This window comes from Vitis vinifera, chromosome 6, assembly GCF_030704535.1.
Source record: "Vitis vinifera cultivar Pinot Noir 40024 chromosome 6, ASM3070453v1".
In the NCBI taxonomy this organism is placed as follows: Eukaryota; Viridiplantae; Streptophyta; class Magnoliopsida; order Vitales; family Vitaceae; genus Vitis; species Vitis vinifera.
This window is the reverse complement of record NC_081810.1, coordinates 22,448,027-22,464,657: the sequence shown is the minus strand read 5'-3', so window position 1 is coordinate 22,464,657 and position 16,631 is coordinate 22,448,027. Positions and strand designations below refer to the sequence as shown.

Here is a 16,631-nt window from a genome sequence, read left to right as displayed (position 1 = left end):
TTTATGGGTGTTGCCTGGCTCCACCCTGGATTATAAAGCTCTTTTAATTAAAGAATTTTTAAATAACTAAGAATCTATAGTGATTTTAGAAAGCGTTTTTAATATTTTTAACACTTGAAAAATTTTATTATTTAAGTGTTAAAAAAAGTAAAAACATTCGACAGAATCACTATCAAACACACTTTAAATTGTTGTTAGAATATATTTTTATTTTATCATTTTTTAAAGTAGAGAAATAAATGTTTTTTTTCTTTAATTATGTTTTTAAAATTTTTTCCTTATGATTTTTGGATGATTTCTTGACGGTTTTAGTTTTTCAATTTAATGTTATTAATTTGAAAAATGTGAACCGGGTTTTAAAAACCCCAATTGAGACAGATAAAAAAGAAGAAAAAAGGATAAGAATAAAATAAAAAATAAAAAATAAAAACAAAACCCACATTTCATATCCAAAGCAACACCGGATTTTCAGAAGGCAGGAGGACAGGGAGCAATAGCATGAGGACCTTGTACAGCAGAGTGGCAGCCCATCCTAATTTACCATTTTGCCACCTCCCTCGTTTTCTCTCTCTAAACTACCCATCATTCTCTCCCCTTCTTCCACGCCCATCTCTCCAAAACCCTAACCCAACTCTGTGTCTCCACAGACCCACCATTCCATCTTCCCCTGTGGTGTTTGCATCTGCATCAATGGCTTCTGGGCCATCCATTGACACACAGTCCAAGCCCTTCTCTGTCCTCTTTGTGTGCCTTGGCAACATCTGCAGAAGCCCAGCTGCTGAGGGTGTCTTCACTGATGCTGTCAAGAAGAGAGGGCTGGATTCCAAGTTCAAAATTGATTCTGCTGGCACCATTAATTATCACGAGGTATATTGGTAATTTTTATGTTTTATGTTGTTCTTGTTCCTGAATTGTGGTAAACTCATATGGAATGAGAGACCGATGGTTGTATTGGTTTCCATTGAGTGGGAGTCGTGTGTTTGCTGGGGTCCCATATTACATGATCAATGTCTAATATTTGTTCTTTTCCTCATACTTTCTAGGTAATTAAACAGAGCATTAGGATTATATCTGTGCCCTTGAAACTGTTACTGCGTTGGATGAGACTCTGATTTGTGATGTTTTTATTGTTGTTGAAGGGTAATCTAGCGGACCCAAGAATGAGGGCTGCTTCAAAAAGGCGTGGGATTGAGATAACTTCCATCTCAAGGCCAATCCAGCCATCTGATTTTAGAGATTTTGATCTCATCCTTGCAATGGACAAGCAAAATAGAGGTGGGAAAAGATTAAGAGGGTATTCAAGTTGGTGACTGCTTGGGTTTGAATCAAACTGGATGGTGCTCTGGTGTCTTTTCATTCTTGTAATTGGTTTTTTTTTTATTAATTATTTCTTTTGGTGTTGATGTTGCTTGTAGATGATATAATGGAGGCTTTTGATAGGTGGAGATTTAGAGAAACCCTCCCTGCTGATGCACATAAAAAGGTTAGGAGGGTTTTCTTTAGTGCAGCTGTAAGTTGTAACTTTTGATTTTTGGGCTCATAGGAATATTCACCTTGCAGGTCAAGTTAATGTGTTCCTATTGTAAGAAACATGATGAAACTGAAGTCCCAGATCCTTACTACGGGGGACCGCAAGGTTTTGAGAAGGTAATGTATAATCTGCCATATGATTTGCAATATAGGAAGTAAGGTGGGAGACAGCACATTTTTGCGCATGTTTGGGATGAAATAAAATATCATATCATAATTATTATGGTATACAGCAATCATAACAAAAGTTTCTGTCTGTGACACATCTCATGGAAACAACAAGCATAGTTTCATGATGACAGTTATTGCCATGTCATGAGGTCCTAAGGCTTCAACATTAAATGGTACTTAGCCATTCTTCATGTATGAAATGTCAACTGATATGCAGTTTGCATTGAAGAAACTGGAAGTTTTTGTTAATCAGAACCAGACATAAAATTCATGGAATCATCACCATGATTTCTGCAAAATTAGGATCTAAATAGTTTGTAGAAACTCAACTGCTCGACCATGATGAGATTGTTACCATTTTCAAATTTCAGCCTAAGACCATAAAAGTTTCGATTTAGCAATTTTGTAGATCTAGATAACACTGCAAGATCTTTCATTTAGTAAAAGGTCACAAAGAAACTCAGCACTAGGTTGGTCTTTACCAAGTCTCAAAGCTGGAGTTTGATTGAACAGTTCCCTTCTCTTATTGTCTCTCCTATCTTATACAGGCTTTAATAGACCACCTCCTAAGATAAGCAAGTTAACTCTTGTGAACCTTTCTTCATTCACTTTTTAACTAAGCCAAAAAGGGCTTTCTTAATTAAGCCTCAACCATGATGCCCACCTGCCCATCTTCAACTAATCCAACAATGCAAAGCACCTTGGATCTAACTATTAGTTTTCATTTCAATTTGGCAAAACTAGACATAGTGTTTAAAAGAAGCCAAAGTGGGAAGTCCCCTTGGAGCGCAGGGGGGTGGTGGGTTGAGAGAGAGAACAATGGTGTGAGACCATTGTCCTGAATCTACACTGTCCTAATGACACCATCGATGATCATTCATACTCTGCTTTCTCAGATTTAGAGCAGTTGGATCAGGCTCTCAAAATGTTGTTCTTGTGCACTTTTTTGTTGTGGACTGGAAGGTCCATGGATGTGAGTTGAATTTGTTCTCTATTGGTTGGGTTTTAGATAGTAGGAGGGAAGTTTTTTATTCTTTTCTCCTTTTATCATTGTTTGGTGCACCTTGTATGCATCCCGTGTACTATATTGTGCCCTTGTATGCATCCCCTCTTCTTTTTGTTCTTGCTTTTTGGCACCTCTTGTATGGGGGTATGCTTTTGGGTCAGCCTTAAGGTGCCATTTTTTCTAATATATTTTTTCTCTGTGTGTTTACTTATAAAAAAAAAATAGTGTGCCCTTTTGTGATTGACATTGTTAATATTATTTTTGTTTGCTTATCTAAAAACAAGCAGATTTAACCACCATCCACCCCATCTTCAATGATCTCCATCATCTTCTCCCAACCTCTAACGTGGTTACCAACAGACAACAATTTTGCCATAGGAGCCATTTTTATTTTAATTTGGGAACAATGTCTGTTGCTAAAACAAGGGATTTTGGGAGACATTTTGGAATCCCATCTCACAATTAGACTCAAACCAATCAAGGGGTTGGTTTGGGGAGATGACAAGGTGTTGCCGTTGTACATTCATCTTTGCATGCTGCCTAACATTTGATTGGTCAAAAATCTAAACAGTTGACCCTTTCTATTTGATTTGGATTTTTCCTGATGACAATGACACCTAATGCAAAAGTACCTCAAGATGAGATGAATACAGAAAATGTACTTCCCATCTGCCCTAAAAAATCCAGAAAGGAAAATGTGTACTGTAAAAATGCATACTTTTCCTCAAAAAATGCACACCCCCATTGAAGACACCAGATTACATGTCTTGCCAGTTGTGTTCCCATAAGACCAGGAAACCAAACAGCCATGGTACCCAGCTACCCACCATTAGGAAACACCTGTTTGATTTACCCTATATTTGGTTCTTGGAAATTTGAGAAAAAGAAAATAAAGAGAAAAAAATGGAAGGAAAGAAAAAGTTAAAGGAAAATAAAAAATAGATTAAAGTGAATAAAATATTTTTACATGCTACTTCAACCTCATTTCACTTATTTGTCCTCTTCTATATAAAGATTAACTAATTTAATAATGTATAAGTTTTTAAGTAATTTTAATTGTATGTGATTTTCTTTCATATTTTCCATGATAAACCAAACATGAGAAAATCATTTTCCTTAACATTTTTTTCCTTTGTACTTTTCCTGGAAATAAATATAACATTAGTCTTTGAACCCCATCCTGTGGATTTTTATGCCTTCCCAAGAGCTGAAATCTCTGTGTCTATGGTATTACCTAATCCATCCAATTAGGAGCCAAAATGCTCTAAATATCAAAGAGCCAAGGTCTTAACTTGCAGAATCCTTTTCTTGGTTAAGCTTTGGGTAGGTATAAGATACTAATTTCCTTGAAAAAGGGGTAGCACCAAGAGGCTGCCATGTGTGCACAGTTAGCAGTTGGTGATCCGTCTGCTGCTGCATTCATCAATGCTTGGCATCAAATCATATTTTTTTACACTTGAAAAGAGACTCCTTTTAAATACAGCCACAAATTGTGTGAGATGTATCTTCTTCTGCAGAAATGACTTGCAAAATAGTCTGACTAGAACTACTGTTTTGACATTGTTGTTGAACTCCCTTTGAGACAGGCGGGGCGGGGGGGGGTGGTTGGTGGGGGTGCGGGAAGAAAGAAAAGCTCCTGTTTCATCAGTTCGCTCCATCTCTTTTCATCTCTCCTCAGGTTTTCTCACTTCCCTGCCTTCCAATTTCATTGACATTTCTCATTTCCTTAGTGTGTCTGCTATATGACCATATAACCCTTTATTGATGCCATCAATTTCTCATTTCCTTGTTGTGTCTGCTATATGACCATATAACTCTTTATTGATGCCATCAAGTCCATTTCCCATATGACATAACCATTTGATTCTACTGGTTTTCTCACTTCCCTGCCTTCCAATTTCGTTGACATTTCTCATTTCCTTGTTGTGTCTGCTATATGACCATATAACTCCTTTATTGATGCCATCAAGTCCATTTCCCGTAAGACATAATCATTTGATTCTATTTCCCTCATCCTTTCATCTTTTTACTATCCCTTTAGGTAACCCCAGTTGCATTCCATTTATATCCTTTAACCTCCTGTCTTTATGTAAGTTCACATAAAGTGATTCTAGACTCCACAGCCTTTTTTGTGGAACACAAAATAATACTTGTCCCTACTGGACTCACAATTTCTGAATTTCTTGATTGTTCTAAAACAAAACTGAGTGCTGATACCATGATGTTTATTCTCCCAGCTCAAGATTTACTAATTTTTATGATCAGATTCCCCCAAATTGTGTGATTTGGTTTTCTAGAATAATGGAGGACTTTTAGTTGATATTCAGTTTATGCAAATGGCAGGTTCTGGATTTACTTGAAGATGCTTGTGAATCATTATTAGACAGCATTTTGGCAGAGAACAGTCATCTTTTGGATTCTTAGCTGTGGCTGCAAATTTAATTTTTTCATGTGGCCTGGGTTGATCCTTAAGGGAGGGAAAAAGGAAAAGAAAAGGAAGAAAATTCATGCTGAACAACATTTAAGCAACATTATCCAACTGCATAATTGTATTTCTTTCTTTTCTTGCTGTAAAAATATGCTATGAGTTGCAAAACTCTTGAACAGAAAGATGTACCCTGTATTGAAGATGGGCAATGTTTTATTGCTTAATTTATCAATAAGTTTGAGTTCAGGAACACTCTTATGGAAAATTGCTCACTATTTGAATCAGCTATAGATCCATCCAATGACTTCGGTCTATATTCTTTACAGATTCTCTGCATTGTTTTAACACTTCCAAACGGACTCTTCATGAATTTCCTTTAAAAAAATTTCGATCTCACAAGGTACATTTAAGGTTTTTTTTTGCCAGAATGAGCTTTGTCCGAGTTGCTTAAGATATAAGAATATGGTCCAAATTTGTATAGTGGTCTGTGCTCTGGAAAAGAAATACTAGTCAACCAGCAGTCTTCCAGATTGATGAAACAATGAAGCCCTTCACAAAAGCAGTTCTGATTAACCTACTAAACCTTTGAAAAATATGGTCCACAACCCAAAGGGCAAAAGGAACCTCACCAACAAGCAGCTGATTCAGCATCATTTTAAGAAGCTTTTTTCTGCATAAAGTTCTGTTTGTTACTGAGATATTCCGACAGCACTTAGTGAAGATATAACTTTCTCCAGAATTTGTTGGGGCCCCAGGAACAGGGAAAGGATTTTGAAAACAAGTCAAATAGCATGGGTTCATATGAAACTAGTCTAGAAGCCATTCCTTAATAATACATCATGAGAAACATGATTTTTTTATTTTTTATATATATTTTTACATCAACTGAATTCCTCTGAAAGTTGAGTTACGGACTCAGATTAGACAAAGCATAAGCAATTAATGTGGTTTATTCGATGAATGCTATGAAAATAAACATACAAACCCTGCTCAGCAAAACATGTCTAATATAGACAAAGACCCAGATGCTTGGATAATCCACTTCACATTGAGGCCTCCCTAATAGAAGTTCAGACTATGAACTTCTGTTTTAATCCTTTCCAGTCGCGTTTCCTCCTTGGGTTGGCACTAAGCATGCTAGAAAAGGCACTTACAAGGTCTGAATCCTCTCTGTTTACAAGAATGTTTGCAGCATCCGGGTTGGCAAGGAGGAGCTTTGAGACGAGATATCCTGCAATTGACCAGGTCTGAAACAGGCGTGCCTGTTTCCCAATGAATCTGCCTTGTTTGGTGTCGTAATATTCAGGCCACTTGTCTCTAGATATGCGTTTCTCGGCAATTTTAACAGCTTTTTCAGCAATTTCGGGTCTGTTCATCTTTATGCAAGCCACAGTGAGCTGAAACAAGCCCCGATAACCATATTATTTGATGAAAGGAGAAAATCATGAACAACACACATGCTTTAGTGGTGTTAGGCTCCTGATGTAATCGCTCCAAATAAAGTGATCTTCTATTACAAGGAACAACCTCTTTCATAATTTTTCTTGGCTATGTTACAAGAATAGGACCTCTTAAATTCACAAATTGAAGAGCCAAGTTATATATTACTTTAACTTGTGCTTGTTCTGATACACCTAAATATTTTTTTTTGTATGGTTGGGCAACACCTCACCCACATCAAGCTCAATGAGACATAATCTCCAATGCATCATGTAAAAATCTTCATTTTCTTGATATTTTCCAACTTAATATTAATAAGGAACATCACATATAACACAATCAGTAACCGTGCCAACTGAGAATTTCAACCTTTAAAAAGTTCTGATAAGATGTATGAATTCATCATTCATTCTAAGACGAAAAATAAAACATCAATTTGGCATCTTATCATTTTAGAGCTCAAACTACTTAACACAGAGTGTATAGAACAGAAGATAAATAAACTAGAAGGGGATGCAGTGAATAACGGGGGGGTTATTTATGATTTATGCAGTGGAAGACAGTCACTATGGCAAAGATTACATGGTCATTTAGTAGAAGCATTAGAAAGAAACCTGTTAAAAAGGTGCTATATAAAATTTACACAAACTGGTGATAAGATGGCACTGTACAAATTTTGTAGGCAACTCAAGCAGGATAAACCCAAGAACTGAACCAACCTGACTAGCTTGCTTTGGTGCATGATTGGGATATAGGCACACTTCTTAGTCTAGTTTAACTAATTAACTAATAAATTCAGGGTGGTTTTGGGTCAAAAGATCGGATAAACCAACTCACCCCAGAACTGAACTTAGATATAACTAATGCAATTCTGGTGGCTTCACCCCTAATTATTTGTAGGGAAAAGATGCAAGAGGGTTCCTCCATAAGGACCCTTCATTTTAAAGTGAGACAAAACAGCCTCATGACTGATTTATTTATATTATTATTATTATTATTTGAATTCTTCAAAATCCATTAATTAAAGTTAAGTCTGCATTAAAAAATAATGGTGAATGACCCCACTATTTGCAATACTTACCAGCTCTGAATTGACAATTATATTTATCAGTTTTGCATCAGATTTAGTCCTAGGTTGAAATTTAAAGAACTGACCAAAGTCAATTAGGTTCTGGCTTATCACTAAGCCATATCAATGTGAACAAAGTTGCACATAGTTAACAACTTAACATCATGGTATGGAATCAAGCTGCAGCACAATAATGGCAATATTCATTGAAATTCAGAAGCACCTAACTAACCTGCCAGAGCAAAGTTGGCCACGAGCCTCCATTATGGTATGACCAAGGACTGCACCAAATAATAAAGGAAGAGTTTATAGGAATAATACAGGAGAATGAAAAGTATATAATAAGAGAGCATCATAACCATCAAGATAGAGGCATTACGTGTTCTTGGGATCACTGCCTGTGGTGATTCGCCATTCCTGACCTTCAAATGCAGGATAACAAATCTTGAACGGCATATCTGCCACTAGTTCTGACCATTTCGCTTCAATAAGATCCAACATGGCATGTGACTGATCCGTTGTCGCAAGACTGCTTACAATAGACCACAGGTTTCCAAGAGAAAAGAAACGGAAGTCCATATGTGCTGGTTGCAAGTTCCCGATTAAATAGCCTCCTTTACTGGGCATCCATTCCACCAGCCAGGGAGGAATCTGATCCGGGTAGATATTGAACTTGTTAACTGCATCATATGAGTACTCCTCTGTTTTGTAACGGTAAATTTCATTGAGTTTTCTCATGTCAATCCAATAATATTCCCTGATGTGGAATGACAATGCAACTACACGATTATTAAGTGCTCGGATGAGGGCAGATGATCCATCCTCAGGAGCAAGCATCTCTCGTGCACAAAGTAATGCTGAATAAAACAGTGCCTACAAAAAAGCATGCAACATTTTGGACAAAATTTATAATTTGTCTTTCTGTGTCAAAAGAAAAATATGTGAGAAACATGGAGCTTTAGCTTTTTCACACACAAGTAAAAATGGCTTCTATACCTAATTGCACTTCACCTTTTTGCAAACCATTAGATATTTGTAATATCCATTAAATTTCACCTTAATTTTCATCACCTTCTAGAATAATGAAAACCTTCCATCAATATGCTTCAGATTTGATATTTAGTGTCAGACAACTACTTCTAAAGTAACTGTTCTTTTCAAATTTAACAATTAGTGGGTCAGACAACTACTTTTAAAGGTAATTGTTCTTTTCAAATTTGACAATTACTTTGTCAGACAACTACTTTTAAAGGTAACCGTTCTTTCAATATTTTCACCGATATCCTGGGACAGGTTCTTGGTCAAAGAGGATCAAGGAAGTTCTTGTATCAAGATGATGTTTGCATAACTAAGTCTTAACTTGGGTAGAAGTCCAACTAACTGGTGAAATCACCAGAAGATTTTTGTAGAGAATTAGTCCTCAATAACTGTAACTGTCAGTTTACCCAATTACACAAGCCAACTCTCACAAAATGCAACTAGAACAAACTATGCAATTAGATGACCACATATAGACGGGGTACACAAGAAATTCTTTCTTTATAGTGCAATCAAATAGAACTACAGCCCTTGACATGTTGGAAAGATGATAATAACTAAATCAAAGTTTTGAATGTGGATCTAGACGTTGATCCACTTGAGCAATTAGGTAGGAACAAACAATTATCAATGCATTTCTTGGGTACATAAACTGCTTGTGTTTCACTGTTCAGCAACATTTACTATGAAGCCTCTTCTTCAACATGAGTAGTCAAATATTTAAAAGCTAATGTAAAACCTTATGTTGTAGCACAAAGAGCTACCCAATTGTGTATGTAATGAACTAAATTCTCACCTTAGATGTGCCAAAGCTACAATTTTACCCATATCATTTTGCCAATATGTGCCACATTTTTCTAATTATTTTTAAGATCTTACAATTTTATTCCCCAAAATTGTTGGTATCTTTTACCTGTCAATTTATGTATCAGGTGTAACAACTAATATGAAGCTGTAATAAGTTGTATTGGAGCCAACAATATGGATATTGAGAAGTTGTAGGGGAGCCATGAAATGGATATTTTAAACCATGGGACAGATTGGAGGGTATTTAAGGGAGGGGGAGGGGGTTTGTTTTTCGGCAGTCTCTGAATTTTAGCATCTTTTTATGACTGTATATTACATGAAATTCTTTCAAATGAAAACTCAGCAATCCAACTGTACCATCCCTAGATAGGCAGATCAGTAATTATGGGGTAGCGACTGCTGATGAAATTAGAAAGGTTCATTAAGTTTTTCGCCTCAAAACAAAAGAAAAGAAGAGGAAAGGAGGAGAAAAAATGAAATTAAGGGAAGCACCACATCTTCTTGATATATAATTGTATAGGTAAAAAAGTAATTGGTGAGAAGCCCTTCTCTTTTAAATGACATTTGAAATGCAACAAATTGTTAGATGATAGGGGAACAAAAGAAACTGATTGGAAAGAAGGCACAGATGGACTGTTACGAATGCATGTACATACCTGAATTTCTAAAGGATGGCCATGAATTCCCATGCGGCGATCTATCATGCAAGAACCATCCGTCACCAATAAAGTTGGAAACATATCAAAACCATCAGCAAGGCATAACTTTAAAATCATCTTGATTCCAGTTTGCACATCAAATCTCTCCTGAACTGAAAGATCTCCAGAACATTTTCCATATGCTCGCAGCAATATAATCCACCACAACCCTGAAATTGAACTTACAAGTTGAAGGAAAACTAACTGAACCTCTATTTGGTTGTTGGGAAACTGAGAAAAATATAAAGAAAAAATTGTAATGTTACATTTTCTGCTGTTTGGCTCATAAGAAATGAAAAAAAAATAAAATTAAAAGGCCAATAATTGGAAACAAGTCTATTGGTTATTATTATTATTATTATTATTATTATTTTCATTTTCATTTTCATGATCATAAAAAAACATAAGATTAGAAATTGCAAGGTTACATTATCTTTTCCTTTCACTCTGGTTTCTCAGCAACTAAAATGAGAAGAATTTAAATGTAAATACTCATAAAAGTAAACCATACTTTAATGAGAAGCTTATTGAACAGAATATCTGCTTACCAGAATCAACGGGTGCAACACGGCCAATTGCTGCCTCACCAAAGTCAGGATCCAATACATCTTCAGTTGCAGAATCATCACCATCAAGTGGAACAGTGCGCACCTTGAAACTGGCAGGCATCAGTCCTTGTCCAGGACTATGGCAATCCATGGTTTTCTCCCAGCTCTGTAAATAAATGGAATTCACTGAATGGAAGAACAAAAAACTTAAAAGAATAAAGTTTCACAAGATAAGTAAGATTCACACTTCAAAGAGGAGCCTTCCGCATGTGATATTCCAGTCTTCCTTAAACAGTTTTGGTAAGGGTTAAAACCACTGCCTAAACCCCAAGGAGACCTCAGTTTTAAAATCCAAAAGAAATAATGAATATAATCATTGTCCTGTTTAAAGAATAAATATCTAAATAGACACTAACTATGATAATGGAACATCATCAAGGAAATTGGAAAAAGGATTTCATATTTTCCTGTTGCACTTCCTTCATACAATGGCTATTACCAAAAGATTGGTTTCTAAGAGTATTAGGTTTAACAAAATATTCGCACCACCTAGTCATGTTTATGGTTGTCAACTTATAAATTGTATCATGTATTGTTTTTCTAACTTTCCATATCATGTATCACATTGTATCATATATTGAAAGATTTTTTATATAATGAAAAATAAATAGAAAGAATATGCATACATGCACATACATATTGAAAGCATGAAGTATAGAGTAGCATATAACCAATTTTTAGGATTTAAAGAGTTAAACTCTTTCAAGCCATATGAAAACATTGAATACTAGAGTTTTAAAAAATCCAATTTAACAAAGTATGAGCTTAATGCATAGGTTTTTTTATAAAATCAACAAAAATAAACTTTTTAAACTTTCACATATGATTTTTAGATCCAAATCATAACTAGGAATATGAATTATATGTGTTGTCGATATGTATGCCTTTAGTGTCATCACCAAAGTTCTAACTTTTCATGTTTGTCAGCATTCTTTCCCCACCAAACAAAAAAAATTAAAAAAAAAAAAATTGTAGTACATAAAATTTTTATTTATTAGTCACCATTATTTTTAATGTCTAACATTTATATCATTCAAATAAAAATTTCCCATATTTACTGTTAAAATAGATTTAATGAATTTCCAACACAACTAGAATATAGTTTTTCATGTAGAGTATTTAACCTCTCTCTCCTTTTTATGATTACTTTCTAACCTTACTATACATTTTAAACCGTTCATTAAAAAACACTTTCAAGAAAAAAATAAAATTGCTATGCTTTTTTTTATTTTAAAATTATGAATGTATCACATATTGTATGATGAATTGTCTATGTATCGTAAGATATGCTTAAGATAACATAGGAATTACAACACATATCAATTCTCGTTAAAAATGTCTTGTATCATGCATTGTAAGTTTTGAACAACTAACATCCTTGTCTACCAATTACCAAATGAATTGGGAATGACAAAATATAATTAACCATCAAGCACATCCATGAGCTCAAAGACCCTAGACTGAATGACATGGAGGATTTATTTAATGGGGAATATGGTCCATGTGGGGCCATCAATTGACAACATGGTTAACAGTTTCTTTCCTATTTCTCTCTCTCTCTCTCTCTCTCTCTCTCTCTCTCTCTCTCTCTTACAGAGTTTAATTATATTTGCATAGTTCTTTCCCTCTTGAAAATACAAAAGAAAAAAAAATGTCCTATGGAAACCAATGATAACTTCAGAGAAAATCAGCTTGTGTTATTGTAGGATCATCTTTCTCTGTTTCCCATCTTCTTTTCATAGGCAAATAACAATTTATATAAAACAGCACCAAAAGAAAAGGGGCAAAACCCAAGTACAAAGGATGTATACCACTGTGTGCCAGAGGGCAACATAAGAAAAACAGAGAAATAGAAACTATACTGCAGAAGGCTGATGCTGCTGCAGGCCCTGTCCAAGCTACTGATGGAATCTAAGAAATTCTCACCAATAGACATAGATGATTAAAAGATAAGATAATCTTTTCAAAGAAATTTATACATTAGAACTTAAGAGCTAATCAATTGGGGATATGCAATAAGGATTATAAGCAGTATGTGGTCAGAATATCCTAGAACCAAGATGAGCATTGGGCTGGAGAGAATTGTTATTCTTCTCAGGAGTGGCTAAAACAATCAGTTCTGACACCCCTTTACTAAATTGGTAGCATGCTACTCTTTAAAACTCCAAATTGTACATGATTTTTTTGGTTGGAATCTAGATTCATATACCTTTCTGACCATATAGACCTTAGCTACTAAAATGTTACAATTAATTTGATCATCAATATCAACCAAAAACATAATCTGTTCTGCGTATTTTTATGAGGTTGGTTTATGGGCATCAATTTAAGGAATCTTTTTCATGTCAGCTAGCATGGGAGGGGAGAGTAGTCCATTATTCAGTGTTTTAAAACAGCCATAAGCAATCTCTCTAACCTGTATGGTCAACAGACACAAGTATTTTTTTTTTTATCAATAAGTATATGATTGTATTGCAAAGAGGCGCTAAAGAAGCGACCCACCGAATTACAGTATAAAGGAATTTACCCCCTTACAAAAGGGCCCAAACAACAAAGGACAAGGCAAAACAAAAAAAAAAAACCTCTCCCTTAACGCATACACACCCACTCTATAAATTCTATTAAGGTCGAAGGACCATCTTTTATCCACAATTTGGTATCCGACCACAATAAATACACAAAAGATACTTTCAGCCTTTGAATGGACAGCCCACAATCCTCAAATGCAATTGAATTTCTAGCCTTCCATATAACCCAAAACAAGCATAACGGTCTCAATTGCCACGCCACCTTCCTCTTCTTTCCCACAAAAGAGCCCCTCCATCCTAAAAGGGTTTCCTTGACCGAAAGGGGAAAAACCCACGAAACACCAAAAAAGGAAAGGAACACCATCCATACTTCCCTTGTTTTTTCACAATGGATAAGAAGGTGGTCAATTGACTCCTCACTCTTATGGCAAAGAAAACATCTATTTGCCATAACCCAGCCTCTCTTTTGCAAGCGATCCAAGGTTAGAACTCTCCCCCATGAAGCCTCCCATGCAAAAAAGCTCAATTTGGCCTGCACACAAGAGTTCCATATAATTTTCGAAGGGAAGTCAATGGACACAAGTATAGGAAGGTCAATCCTGCTGCTAACTGCCTAGCCCGTATTGGCCTCTACTTACAGGATGTATCATGGAAGTTTCTTTTTCACACAGCACTTGAAATTATGTATGAAGATCAGTAGGTTGTTCCTTCCTAGTACTGTGCCCAGTTAGTCCTCAGATTTCTTCCCAGCACAGAAAAAAAAGAAGTTAAAAAAAATGAAAGTGAAAGCAAATAGAACATTTTCATAATGAAGAAACCAGATATTGAAATGATTAAAGCTTCCCTGAGTTCTCATTCACAGAAAAACCTGATACGGTCAAGTGCAAAGTGGTATTTTAGGAAAAAGTTTTTAAAAGAAAGCGCTACATAGTAAATTAGCAATAATGTGTTCTCTGGGAAACACAACTGGTCCTAAAATAGGTTCTTCATATTTCAAAAACAAAACAAACAAACAGACAAACAAGAGAGAGAGAGAGAGAATATCTGATGTGCCCTTCTTTTCAAGAAATAAGTCATTTGTTTTTCTATTTTCAGAATCATTTAACAAGTAATGATCATCACAATAACTGACCAAAAAGACCCTAATTCCCAAAATGATGCAAGTAACCGTCTATTATAGTTAAATTGATAATTGGGAGAGGACTATTACTGTACCTGCAATTGAAGGGTGTGAAGGATGAAGCTCCGTACGATATCATACTCTCCCTTCAAGAGAAAAGCTATGCCAGAAGGTATAAAATCACGAATAAAGACCTGATCATAGTTTAGACTACTGGAATTACTTGGGTCATTGGCAGCAATGGTTCCGATAGGATAACCACAATAGAAAACAATTGATTCCCTTAGTAGGTTCCATGCTTCATCTTCAATGGAATCTATGCTGGCCTTTCCTAATGTATCATTAATTGTTCCTCCAGCAGCAAACTTACCATTTGATGCAAAACCTCCTTTTTCGTGTCTCATTGGTTCAACCATTTCAAACTCTTTAATTTTTGGTGCAATAATGGTGCCATGTCCATCCTCTGCAGTTATCCCACTAACACTTTCGGCCTGTTGGCCCTTGCAACTTACAGACTCTAGACGGCTAATTTTGGTTTTCCCATGGGAAAAACCATCTATACCCTGAATTGAATAGACCCTCCTGCAATTCCTTAACATTCTTGAACAGTTCAGTAATCGCATATATCCTAATGCTCTTTTCCTTCTAGAATTAATACCAGATTTAAGATGAAGCATTGAGTTTAAACTGTTCAAACATGGTTTAGAATGAGAAAGGTGAGGAACTGCCGTGGATAAAGATGGTAGAACTGCTTCTGAGGTGCCCATCGCTGTAATCTCTTGGGATGACCTCTCAATTTACTTAAGATACCTGCAGAAAACCAATATATTAAAAGTCGTGAAGTTTTAGAAGGACATATAATAAACTTGCAGATGGAGATCATTGGTGCAAAATCATACAGTTCCACCCAGATAGGTAAAAAGCTCGTTACTATAGAATTGGATTTGATAGGAATTCAACTTGAATGGGATTTTAAAAACCTGCTTCTGCAATGGATTTCTTTGTTGATCTCGAGCATGTGGAATTTAAACCTAATTTCAGATCCATCGTCAACCAATTGACCAAAGAGGAGGATTGGAATTCAGCTCACTGTTTCTAATTCCATTAAAAAATGCAAACAAATATAATTTTTTTTATCAAGAACAAGACCATTTTCACTTCAGGAACCCAAGTGCAAAAGAAAAAGCCAATGGAATTTTGGAAGAATCAACAGTTTTATATAGGAAAGAAACTTTATTCTGTCAAAGAATCAAGTTCCAATAATGGGAATTGATGGGGCAAAGGCTTTACCAGACAACACTCTACCAAGATGCTTATTAAATTGTCTAGACTAAGTTTCAATAAGATCCTAAGGAGAAAAAAATGCCTATTTGTGCTCTGTTTGGTTGCTAAAAGGAACTGAAGGACAGAAGTTCAGTTTGGAAGTGGAAATTTTTATCATGAGAAATGAGAAATCAAAACCCTCACACCCGAAATTATTTGGATTAATTTTCTTTTTCTACCTTTCAAAACAAAAACATCATGAAAGAATAATAAAAAAAAATAGTATTCAAAATTTTATTTTCTTATCTTTTCTTCTCCCTTCTCAGTGTTGTCAGAAACCAAACGGAGGGTTAACGTTTTATTCGGCTTGCCGTTCAGGTAGGGGGAAAGGAGAAAAAATCTGCACCTGAAAGGCTCTAGGAAAGTGTTCGTTCAGTTGGCATGACCCATATCATGTCATGAAGTCATGAAGTACGAAAGGAAGTTGAATTTGATGGTTTTACTTGATCAAAACATGAAAAAACTTCTCACCTCGCTCATGAATTATGAGGATCTGAGAATCGATTCGGGAGACTTTTCTCGGGAAAATATCTCCTGTGTTCCAAACAAACACTTATAAATCCGTTTTGTGGACCCAGCTATCATCCCAACCTAACCCGAGATAGCCGGCCCAACCGGCCCCAATCTCTACTAGAACTAGGGCTGCTTGCTTACTTGGACAGCTTGCTCGACTCAATTACTAGCTAACCCGATGTTTGGAAAGGTTTAATTTCAAAGCAAAGTTGAATAGAAAATAAATTTTAATTTTATTTTGTAAAATAAAAAATAATAAAATAATAAAATAATAAAATAAATGAATTTATGATATGTATAAGAAAATTATTTACACTCGTTACTATTAAAATAATCTTATTTACAAGAAAAT

General features: G+C 35.5%; 2 protein-coding genes across 3 annotated transcripts; one reads left to right on the top strand and one right to left on the bottom strand.

Moving 5' to 3' along the window:
• Positions 1-436: 436 nt before the first annotated feature.
• On the top strand, positions 437-5,387 carry LOC100253402 (uncharacterized). Its single transcript, XM_002266432.5, has 5 exons — positions 437-867; positions 1,140-1,275; positions 1,416-1,483; positions 1,561-1,647; positions 5,051-5,387. Exons 1-5 carry the CDS (start codon positions 499-501, stop codon positions 5,129-5,131), a joined length of 741 nt encoding a protein of 246 aa, XP_002266468.1. The 5' UTR covers positions 437-498; the 3' UTR covers positions 5,132-5,387.
• Positions 5,388-5,961: 574 nt separating this feature from the next.
• Positions 5,962-16,447, bottom strand: LOC100854602 (neutral/alkaline invertase 3, chloroplastic). 2 transcript variants are annotated; one of them, XM_010653412.3, is made up of 8 exons: positions 16,238-16,413; positions 15,424-15,474; positions 14,539-15,253; positions 10,736-10,901; positions 10,146-10,357; positions 8,024-8,517; positions 7,877-7,925; positions 5,962-6,532 (listed from the first exon to the last, which is right to left on the bottom strand). In XM_010653412.3, exons 3-8 carry the CDS (start codon positions 15,208-15,210, stop codon positions 6,206-6,208), a joined length of 1,920 nt encoding a protein of 639 aa, XP_010651714.1. In that variant the 5' UTR covers positions 15,211-15,253; positions 15,424-15,474; positions 16,238-16,413; the 3' UTR covers positions 5,962-6,205. The 2 variants fall into 2 exon arrangements, with proteins under 2 accessions (XP_010651714.1, XP_003632264.1); XM_003632216.4 differs by lacking the exon at positions 15,424-15,474 and having other exon boundaries at positions 16,238-16,447.
• Between the last annotated feature and the right edge of the window lie 184 nt (positions 16,448-16,631).

Excerpts from the sequence above, each read along its gene's own strand:
- LOC100253402 (XM_002266432.5), top strand. The coding sequence starts at position 499 with ATGAGGACCTTGTACAGCAGAGTGGCAGCCCATCCTAATTTACCATTT. Across the intron at positions 1,276-1,415 it reads AATGGACAAGCAAAATAGAG|ATGATATAATGGAGGCTTTT; the intron begins GTGGGAAAAGAT and ends TGTTGCTTGTAG. Across the intron at positions 1,484-1,560 it reads CTGCTGATGCACATAAAAAG|GTCAAGTTAATGTGTTCCTA; the intron begins GTTAGGAGGGTT and ends TTCACCTTGCAG.
- LOC100854602 (XM_003632216.4), bottom strand. The coding sequence starts at position 15,210 with ATGGGCACCTCAGAAGCAGTTCTACCATCTTTATCCACGGCAGTTCCT. Across the intron at positions 10,358-10,735 it reads TGTTGCACCCGTTGATTCTG|GGTTGTGGTGGATTATATTG; the intron begins GTAAGCAGATAT and ends GTTCAATTTCAG. Across the intron at positions 7,926-8,023 it reads GGCAGTGATCCCAAGAACAC|TCCTTGGTCATACCATAATG; the intron begins GTAATGCCTCTA and ends TATTTGGTGCAG.